General features: G+C 38.1%; 1 protein-coding gene across 2 annotated transcripts; it reads left to right on the top strand.

Annotated features, from left to right (window-relative positions):
- Positions 1 to 3,316: 3,316 nt before the first annotated feature.
- LOC110456641 (UPF0600 protein C5orf51 homolog) lies at positions 3,317 to 11,126 on the top strand. 2 transcript variants are annotated; one of them, XM_021507486.1, is made up of 7 exons: positions 3,317 to 3,443; positions 4,952 to 5,076; positions 7,661 to 7,754; positions 8,304 to 8,356; positions 8,625 to 8,756; positions 10,222 to 10,333; positions 10,854 to 11,126. In XM_021507486.1, the coding sequence occupies exons 1-7, from the start codon at positions 3,371 to 3,373 to the stop codon at positions 11,090 to 11,092; spliced, it is 828 nt and encodes a 275-aa protein (XP_021363161.1). In that variant the 5' UTR covers positions 3,317 to 3,370; the 3' UTR covers positions 11,093 to 11,126. The 2 variants fall into 2 exon arrangements, with proteins under 2 accessions (XP_021363161.1, XP_021363162.1); XM_021507487.1 differs by having other exon boundaries at positions 3,356 to 3,443; positions 4,933 to 5,076.
- Positions 11,127 to 11,131: the final 5 nt, after the last annotated feature.

Genomic DNA, 11,131 nt, shown 5'->3' with positions numbered 1-11,131 from the left:
GTTGTATAAAATGTGAATATCCTCACGATGGAATATATTGTTGAAATTGTTGAAATTAAATTGATGATTTTGTGTTTATTTCCACGAACTACATTTTTTGCCGGCAACGGTTGCATGTACCCATGACGTCACAAGAACAGGTCCCATTGACAGACAGCGCGAAATTTGACTTTGAAATGCGATAACAGATTAGAAATATAAGAAAAACTGCCTTATTTGGAAAGTTATTCTCCTATAATTCTCACAGGATTGCAGACAAATTAAATAACGCGCGTTACTTAAATAATTACCGCGAGACGGCCATTCTGGACATGGGGTGTAATGATAGCCGCCAAAATTACCCTCCGTTCCAACCCCAATTAAACAACCTGGAGCACAGCTAGGAGACCATTACTACCCAAAATCAGTTAAATAAAATGTTCATCCCCACCGCACCTGAGTGCGGCGTTGAGCAGGTGGATAATTTTTCATTATTCCTAGCCAACAGTATTCATTAATAATCTTGTATAAACCCCGCCGAAGATGACTTTATTATTACACAAACATCAAGGCCGCTTACGTCTGTCAACAGAAGGCTCATATGGACCAACGATGAAACATTTATCCAAGACACAGCTGATCGACTGACCATGGATTTCATTGAGGGTTATTCACTAAATAACAGTCTAGACAGGACATGGGTTGCTTTCAAACAGTGTTGTAGTCAATTCTTGTAAATTCTGAAATTACTTTGTCCTCGACTTAATGTCGCCAGTAAAGTTCAGCCAACAATGCCGATTCTTCGTAACACCAAGAGATCACGCCGCATATACATCGCGCCATCAACAAAGTGAGTCATCACGGGAAAAAAGGACAAGGATTCTTCCCAAAATACAAGAATTTAAAAGTTATCGTCCTTAAAGTGTGCCACACATCCCATTAGAGTTATGCCAACAACTTTTGATATGGCTTGTTAAAGAGGCTGCCGCGTTATGTTAAAAAAAAAAGGCAGATTATGGTCTGCTGAAAAGTGTATCCAGAGTAAAGGCTGACTGTAATACACCAAAGGTCGGCCCTAGCAGTATCAAGGACGCTTCAACCGTCACCATCATCCTGCAGGCATGATCAATGTTACTTCTAAATATCGTAAGGAGTAAAGCGATGGGTCCAAATGAACTTCCAGCCAGACTACGAAAGTATGTCATCTTACACAAGCTAATCAAGGTCTTTCAAACATCCGTCGACAGTGGAACTGCCCCAAGTATTTGGAAGCATGCTCAGACCACCGCTATATACACATATATATTTACACATATATATATATTTAAGAAGAGATGCAATGCCAAGGCACGTTACTGACTGGTGATATTGATGCCAATCTTCACAGTAATCTCTTTGCTCAATTTCACCGTCACAAAACCTCACAGAAACTGAACGATCTTTACTACCCGTAAGGACTGTAAAATGAATAGGGTCTGGGAAAACTGAAATCATGTGGGACAAAATTGAAAGTGTGCTTTTATCCAGATAAATGTGACGTAGCAAGATCAAGGTATACTCTACCCAGGGGCAGTCCAACCAGCCCACCCCTGTAGTTTGGGGGTCGAGAAAAGAATACACCTGCTGTTACTCACATCATGTATCGTGAGAGGCGACTAATGCGGGAACCCCTGAAGATTTGGGCATTTTATTTTGTGTCCTCTACTTGGGACACGAAAGCGACTTAGATAAATGTGCTGCACCCCTTGCAATATTTGGGATCTTTATATTTTATGTAATACCTTCCTTGGCAGCACCTCTCTTTTGGCTTAAATGTAGAACGTTCGCCAGGATGAGGCAATGGGTAACCGGTTATGTCCGGGGCATACCAAAGTCCTTAAAATGGTAGTTGTTATTTTCTTCCATTCCCTGCTTAACGTTCAGCAGTAAGGGGCATGGCGACAACTGGTTCAACCCGTTGTCAGTATAATGTGACCGGTGGAATACTGTGCTGGGTGCCTTCGACATGGTATTTGTTTTGCACTATAAAGTTGGCATCGGATCCGCGCTATCACAGGGAGGCATGTACACCAAAATACCATGTTTTACATACACAACGCATATGGAGGCATGTTATTAAATGACATTAGCTGTTGATAGGACGTTAAACCCTATAAAAACCAAAACCATTCCAACCAGCAATCTATATCTTGAAGTTCACATGCAAAACAACTTTCCTAAAACAAGCACATACGCGCCATCTCAAGAGTGTAAATTCCACCAGCGACTTTTAACAGATGACCCTTAAAATAGATGTTCGGGAGATGTAATGGTTAGCTGCAATATCACTTTAATGCGCTTCGCTATTACAATGCGAATCTATTGCATGGACACTGAATACCCAAAACAACATTCATAATCTAGAGCAGGTTCATCAGAAGGTAGCCCAGTATACATTGGAAATACGCAGTGTCTCTTCTTGGTGGGTGCACTTCCAGTCAGCAATACCACCAGCATGGATCAGTGGGCATTGCCAGCAGCTTGTCAACCACAAACTATACCAACACTCGCGGGGTCTTTTAATCTGCAGTCAGGACGTGGGATCTCTTACAATCGTCAGATGTTACATAACATCCTTCAATACCACAGCATCAGTAGGTCCATCTGACAGCCACCATCTAACTAACAGACAGGTTTAAAACTTTTTTGGAATTGTACATTGGCTTTCGTAGATAATTGTCACCTCCTGTTATGCTCATGAATTGCGACAACATTCTTAACAATTGCCATCGGATACATTTTACAATACAGAAAGAGAGAAGGAAACACAACAAAGGTCGTAACACAAAACACAGGTGTAAAATTGTTACCTTAATGTTTCAACAGTAGCTAATGAATGTTCAAAAGTCAATAGAACAAATGTGGATGGACTAGGAGTGGGTGTTTGCAGTACAAAGTCATCCACGCCATGTTTTTTAATGATATACTGAATATATCTAATTTCGATATATGGAAATATGATAGACATTTCCATGTAAACTAAGAATAAGTTCCCGTGCACTTTATATATTGAAATATCATAGAAATAATGTGCTGTTATGTTTTTTTAAGAAGAAAAAAGTTTTTGGTACCGACTGAATTAAACAATTCAGATCAAACTATAAGGAAATATTTTATACCATGGTGTATGTACAGGTACTGACTTCTTAAAAATCAATATACGTATTAAACGTGTCACAACGTACAATCATAGTTCGAAAAAAGGACCAGTCGATCTTGAAACGTACGTTGCGACACGTTTGATAAACTTTGATATATATCATGCGAGGTTGTTTCCCCTTGTCAGGTTACTTCCGTGCAAAGGGAGGTAATACTGAAAACAAACATCAAACAGACAAATCCACCCCCTGACATGGCAGGAATGATAATCCGAGAACACCTACAGACATTACAGGATGCCTGCGTCAATGAGCTGAAATCTATTGGTAAGCCATGCTTAAGTGGGTACATTACGTTAATTGCTAAAGAGAACGTGTCAAAATATTGGAGTTTCACTTCAGTACTAGCCTAATTACTGTAAGTTCGGGCACCGTTCTAATCAGCTGATAGTCTATTTCAGATAAAGCTAATGTGTTCGATTAGAAAGCATTACATGGACCATTTTTTCAAAATCATGTTGTTTTCATAGCACTCAACGGTAACAGCATTTTCTGAATTTTTCCTAGCACTGAATTAATTGGAAAAAAGTAAGACAAAATATATTTATCAGAAAAAAATAATACACTGTGTAAAGGGAGATAACTTTCCTGTGCTCTAGCAGTATTAATAGCAACACAGTTTGCGAAATAATACAAATAATCTTCAAAAAAATAAGAAAAGGGTCTATAGATTGTTTAAAGCTAAGTTTTAATCTGGTAAATTTTATTTGAATTTAAATATGATAAAATCAAAATACTTTAAAGGAAAATGCAAAGGCCAGACCAGCTAGGATTTGAAACCAGGACCTCAAAACTCTAGAAGGATACTCCAGCCAATTGGGCTACCATGTCACCTGCGATTGCTCATGCCCAGATCCGTTTCAAAAGCATGCATGAGGTGTTTTCTGTACAGTGTTTAATCCTCTTATAAACAAACTATTTTTGATATACAGTTTTGTATTTCAAGTGTAGATTGATCGTTTAATTAATGATAGTATTTTCCTCAAAAAGAATGAAAAAAGCACTAATAATACAAAATGGTTCATGTGGTGCCAAATTAAAAATAAAATGCTTAAATAGTGTCTGCTGTATCAAGTTCAGCTTTTACTTGGTATAATGGATTGATTTAAAGACATTGTACGATACCAAACTAAACAAAAAGATTGTCAAGCAGAACTCAATTGCTATATAGAGGTAAAACAGGCACCAGAGAATTGAGCCATACAGTATGGATCTCAAGGCGTTTTCTTGACATGAAAGAATCAAATAAATATAAGACCATTTAGAGGTACTTGATGGACCGAAGATTAACAGGCAGGAGCTGCCTTCTGTGCCTCCTTACTAGATACCTCCACATGTACAGGTATGTGCTTTTGTCAGGTGTGGAGGCTCATATGATTGTAAGGGTTCTGTTTTGCTTTGGGAAAGTGTTCCACCTTGGTTATTTTTTCAGAAAATCCAAATATAAGAAATAAAGGGTACATCCCATTGTCAAATGAAAATTTAGTCTGAAGTTTCTCAGATCTTACCACAAAATCTGTCAGCTGACTACTATGTGTCAAAACATTGCCAGAATGTTTATAGGTAAGGGGTTTCAGTTTGTGTGTTCTTGCATGTGCTTTACTTACCTACAATAGTTTTATGTTTTAAACCCTATTACCGGTAACTACCGCTGTTGGAGTCTGAAATGCTGTTACTATGAAACCTTTGTAAAAATATTGTAATTGTAATTAGCATACATTGTCAGATAATTCATATCTGTATATTAAAATTACAGTTGCCATTTTAAACCACAGGGGACCTTGACCCTATGCTGCTGACCAAGAGTAGACGACGTTGTGAGGTGTGTTTGGCTGGCTACCCAGACCCGACTGTGTATACTTCACAGATTTTTACCAAACTAATCCAGGAATATGCACAGGTAAGAAAATCTGGAGTAAAATGGAGGATGAGGGCTCTGTTGTCAAATAATTGTTAACAAGAGGCCCAGAGGGCCTGTATCGCTCACCTGAATATGTTGTAAATAATTGGTATGAAGTAAAGATATAGCACTCCATGGTAGGTGCTGTAAGTACATATGAAATTTCAGAAAGATCCATCCAGTACTTGAGATATAGCGAGAACAAACTTCAAACAGAGCCCCACCCCTATGCCCCTAGGGGGTCATACCCACCGTTTATACAAAATTGAGTCCCCTTGGCCCAAGGATGCTCCAGACTAAATAAGGATAAAATCCAGTCATTCGTACAGAAGAAGGTATTTGAAGAATTTGCTATGTTTCCCCTATCGGACCCACCCTTCTGCCCCCAGGGGGCGGGGGCCACACTCACTGTTTATACAAAATTGAGTCCCTTAATTTTGCCCAAGATCCTCCAGACCAAATTGGGAAGAAAAATCCCTTCATCCCTATGGTAGAAGAAGGATTTTAAAGGTTTACCTCTATTTCCCTTTTTGGGCCCCGCCCTTGGAGACCACACCCACTGCTTATACAAAATTGAGTCCCCTTGGCCCAAGGATGCTCCAGACTAAATTAGGATAAAATCCCTTAACCCCTATGGTAGAAGAACGATTTTAAAGGTTTTACCTCTATTTCCCCCATTGGGCCCCGCCTCTCTGCCTCCAGGGGGTCAGACACACCGTTTATACAAAAGTTGTTCCCTTTTACCTAAGGATGCTTCATACCAAATTTGGACAAGTCCTGTCATTCCTACAGAAGATGAAGGATTTTGAAGAATTTGCTATGTTTCCCCTATTGGGCCCATCCTCCCTTCTGCCCCCAGGGGGGCCACACTCGCTGTTTATATGAAATTGAGTCCCTTTTGCCCAAGGATGCTCCAGACTAAATTAGGATAAAATCCCTTATTCCCTATGGTAGAAGAAGGATTATAAAGGTTTTACCTCTATTTCCCCTATTGGGCCCCACCCCTCAGGTCCCAGGGGGGCTACACCCACTGTTTATACAAAATTGATTCCCCTTTACCCAAGGATGCTCCACACCAAATATGGACCAAATCCTTTTATTCCTTCAGAAGAAGAAGGATTTTGAAGAATTTGTTATGTTTCCCCTATTGGGCCCCGCCCCTCAGCCCCCAGGGGGGTGAGACCCACCGTTTATACAAAATTTGTTCCCTTTTACCCTAGGATGCTCCACACCAAATATGGACTAAATCCTTTTCATTCCTACAGAAGAAGAAGGATTTTAAAGAATTTGCTATATTTCCCCTATTGGACCCCGCCCCTCAGCCCCCAGGGGGGCCAGACTCACCATTTATACAAAATTTGTTCCCCTTCCCCCAAGGATGCTTCTGACCAAATTTGGTCAAAATATTCTCACTCCTTCATGACTAGTAGTGTTTTAAAGGAAAAGTTGACGGACGGACGACGGACGCTGCGGTATGGCATAAGCTCACCATGGTCCTTCCATATTTACCAAAATTGATCTGCTACTCTAAGTGCAACACTCATAGTCTGATAACAATATTAATAAAAAAAAAAATGGACATAGAAGCTACGGTTCCCGCAGCTACACTTTTACTATTCCTCCTTACTTTCTCTTCCTTTTGGACGGTGTCTCCCAGGTCACCTCTGGTTATCCTGTTGTCAGAATAATGTGACCAGGTGGAGTGTCATGTGACCATGTTCAGGTTATGACATTTCAGTGAACAGGTGGAGTGTCATGTGACTGTGTTCAGGTAAAGACATTTCAGTGAACAGGTGGAGTGTCATGTGACTGTGTTCAGGTTATGACATTTCAGTGACCTGGTGGAGTGTCATGTGACCATGTTCAGGTTATGAGATTTCCGTGACCAGGTGGAGTGTCATGTGACCATGTTCAGGTTATGAGATTTCAGTGAACAGTTGGAGTGTCATGTGATTGTGTTCAGATAATTACATTTCAGTAACCAGGTGGACTGTCATGTGACTGTGTTCAGATTATGACATTTCAGTGAACAGGTGGAGTGTCATGTGACTGTGTCCAGGTTATGACATGTCAGTGAACAGGTGGAGTGTCATGTGATTGTGTTCAGATAATGACATTTCAGTAACCAGGTGGACTGTCATGTGACTGTGTCCAGGTTATGACATTTCAATGACCAGGTGGAGTGTCATGTGACTGTGTTCAGGTTATGACATTTCATTGAACAGGTGGAGTGTCATGTGACTGTGTCCAGGTTATGACATTTCAGTAACCAGGTGGAGTGTCATGTGACTGTGTCCAGGTTATGACATAACAGTGAGATGATGCTATAAAGGGGCCCCATCATCTGTGGACACTGTCTTTTTTTGCCCTGGGGCAAAAAAACTCTTAACATTGAATGCTTGCTAGAAATATGGTTGTTTTGGGTTATTTGTCAAATGCTGTGTAAATATTGTGCCTTATGATACACTAGCTGCTACAAATTCACTTTTGAAAATGAGATTGATATGGTTCAATAAAAGTTATTAAATACAGTTGCCATTAATCAAGACATTGAATAAGTTTCTTTAGTTTACATTTTATTTAGGCAATGCTGGATTACACTTACCACGAAGAATGTCAGCTTGTCAATGGAGAGTTCCCCGAGAGTAATGCAAGGGAGAGAATTCATAAAATCTTCTGTAAGTGTGAAGAAATATTTTGTATAAGTCAGTCATTAAAAGTCAGAAAAAACTGTTGCGTTAAAAAAACAGTATGAGAAATTCATCTAGGCCAAAAATATAAATATACACAACTCAATGACAAATATTTTTTACTGCAAAATTGTTTATAACCACAAAGGTGCATTTATTAAATATAAAATATGTCAACTACCTGGTAAGTAATTTTGGAAATATAAACAGTATGCACTACAAAACCTAAAGAGAATTTTTAACATGCAGTATTGTAAGTATCATTTGTATAATTCTATAAAGCATTTTTGAAGCCAAAATATAAATGTTGTATTTCACTCTCCTAGGATAGTAAGAGAACGGAAAACCAACAATTTTATTTTAGATTGTGTAAATGCTCTTGGATTGGAAAGTGCAAGGTTCCATCATTTCGATGATATATAGATATAGAGGGAATGACAGTTGTCTAAATACTGCCGCCCAGTGTCTGTTTTAGAAGTTGGACTCATCATTGATGTGCACATCCTTGGATCAGTCTTTTCATTTTTCCTATTCCAGGTAGTTTTGATCAAATAACAGAACTCTCCAAAAAGTGTATACCAGAGAAAGAGGTAAGTAATATAATTGATAAACTTGATTACTTGTGCTGAATAAGGATAACTTTGTTGTACTTTTTAGATAAAACTGTGTACTTAAGCTGTAAAGTTAACTTGGAAATTTATCTATATTAGGAAGACTTAAATGACACTTATGCTATACCAGGTATACAAAGTCTCTGTAGATGGGTGTTTATTGCCATAATTCTAAAGGCAAGTATTAATTACCAGGTGATATGTAACTATTGCAAGGTAGGCATGCTGAATTCTTGCCTTTTGATAGGTTGCAGATGTTCTTGGTTCCGAGATTAATGAGTGCCTTGTTTGGAGGAGGGGAGCACTGCTTTACATGTATTGTAAAACAGTTAAAGACGATCCAAAAAGGGCCGACAAAATAGACACCAGTTTTATACAGGTGAGAAAGACAGATGTTCTGCATACACCAATCAACTTGTCAAGTTTGTTCAAATGAATCACCTTGACCAACTATCATGGTAAAATGTGTTTAAAGACTTTTTCTGAACAGCCAATATGCCTAGGTTCATGAAAATTTACAATAAGCATACTGGGATAAAAGTTGTTACTCAAATGAATGAACTTGATCCACTTTTGAGGAAGTAGGTATATGTGACCTTTCACCTATTTTCAAGATAACGAATGAGATATATATACAGTTCAGCAATACATGCCCATTGGACCTCTTGTCACGTATATCCCAAAACTTTTAGCTTCTCAGATGGAAAAACAAACTTAAGATATACATGTACATGTATTCCTTTACAATTTCAAATATGTGGCGAAGCACATTGACACCAAGTAATGTCACATTGACACCAGGTAATGTCACATTGACACCAGGTAATGTCACATTGACACCAGGTAATGTCAGATTGACTGGTGTTACAATGGAGATGTTATTGTTTCATCCAAAGTTAAGAAGTGTTGATGAAAAAATAAGTTACATTTGGACGTATGTTGATTTAAGGTTTACCAAATTTCTTGAAGAGAATTATCTTGGGTTTGAAGTATTTTGTAACATTGTTCAGTAATTCTTTAGGAGAGAGTTATCTTTCTTAGGTTAAGTTTTGTTACACTATTCAGTATTAAAATTAGTTCATATGTAAATTCTTTAGGAACTGCAAGTCATTGTGAAGGCTGTATTGTGTGATCTATTGACAGATTAGAATTAACACCTGCAGGTTCAGAGGTCAGAAGTTATTATGAAACAAATGTCTGTGTATATATTTAGCATATGACAACTTTGACACATTTGACAATTATTTAGTGTTGTATTTTTTTTAATTTTACCTCTGATGACTTTTATGATCTAGTAACACGAATCCAAGGTTTTACAATAGAGTGCCATGTATAGTCTGCTGATTGTTTTTTTTATAAACATTTTTTCCCCTTTAAGCATATTTTCAGCCTTAAATTGTAAACTGAATTAATTTTTTTAAGAAAAAAAGGAAAAGCTATTGAATTTCAATAAGTGTAAAACATACAGAACAAAATATAACAGAACAACTTCATTATCTGTGCGACCAATGTCACTCTTTCCATGCTTGTGGGTGCACAGTTAAAAGAAGTATTGTACTTGCATCAATTTTCTGACCATAGGAAAGTGCCTATTGCTTTTCTATGTCAAAGGTTAAAAGTCAAGGTCATCAGGGAAGGATGTTAAAAAAGTTTCCTGATGAAAACATATCACTACGATAAAGTAAAAGGGAAAGTCCTCTTGTCAATTCAGTATCAAGTAACGTGATGCTAATCAATATGACAGGATACTATACAGAGAAGTCTCCAGTTAATCCAAGGGAATGTAAACTGCAGTTGTTTTTCTTTGAATTTGTGGATAAATGGCTTGAACTTTATATTTTCAGTTGTTACATGAAGGAATTATTCAGTTAAAGAGCATACTTCCTTCACCACCGCCAGGTAAGGACAAGGAAGAATCACCAGACAAAGATGACACACTACAGCTTATCGACATGGGTAAGTATTCACTGATGGGGTCACTGCAGCACATGGAGTGAAATCTGAGACCCGAGTATTTACCATCATGCTGTTGTCTAATTCAGTAATATGTTGTAATCCCATATTTGATCAAATATATGTGATATGACCAGTGTATTCTGACATGGTGTCTACTCTTACCAATATGTGTTGTACCAGAGGCTCTCAGGTTACACAGCTTACACTGTTGTAGTGCCGTTTGTAATAAACTTAACCTTATGGCAGGAATTGTGTGGCTTGGTATTAGCTAGGCTTTGTGGATTGCTGAACTTAAACATCTTATCATGAAGGTTGACATTTCTCTGTTTGCATTGAAAGACAATCAATGTGTGTATCAGACAAGTGAAATTTCAGTCCTTTGGATAAGACTTTTGATGTTCAGCACTGGGCAAAACCTCAAGCTGAACCTTAAAATATAAATTTGTATTACATAAATCATGCTTTATTCAATAAAAAATCGATTGGAAGTATGGATTGAATCTTTTTTGTGTTGTTGCAGGCATCCTGAATGACACAATACTATTGGGGATGATGTATGGTGGTGAGCTGTGTTACTGGTACTACCAGGAGCAAGTAAATAAAACAAAGGACACAGAGTGTGATAAAGACTTTGATGCCAAAAAGATTGGCAAGGACTTCCTGCTGCCTTATATAGAGGCAGTAGATGGTGTACTCTCCGTTCATGGATGGAGTTCTCAAACAGCAAAACAAATAATTAAATACTTTTCTGAACACTGATATAAACTTTTTTTTTATATTTTAATTTTAGGGCCAATG

This window comes from Mizuhopecten yessoensis, unplaced genomic scaffold (assembly GCF_002113885.1).
Source record: "Mizuhopecten yessoensis strain PY_sf001 unplaced genomic scaffold, ASM211388v2 scaffold8811, whole genome shotgun sequence".
Taxonomy (NCBI): Eukaryota; Metazoa; Mollusca; class Bivalvia; order Pectinida; family Pectinidae; genus Mizuhopecten; species Mizuhopecten yessoensis.
Note: the sequence above shows the minus strand (reverse complement) of the source record. Positions and strands in the feature narration are given on the sequence as shown.

Bases quoted from the DNA above. Each gene is read 5' to 3' on its own strand.
- LOC110456641 (XM_021507486.1), top strand. From the start codon at position 3,371: ATGGCAGGAATGATAATCCGAGAACACCTACAGACATTACAGGATGCC. The intron at 3,444-4,951 runs GTAAGCCATGCT...TTTAAACCACAG, and splicing joins CAATGAGCTGAAATCTATTG to GGGACCTTGACCCTATGCTG. The intron at 7,755-8,303 runs GTAAGTGTGAAG...TTCCTATTCCAG, and splicing joins GAGAATTCATAAAATCTTCT to GTAGTTTTGATCAAATAACA.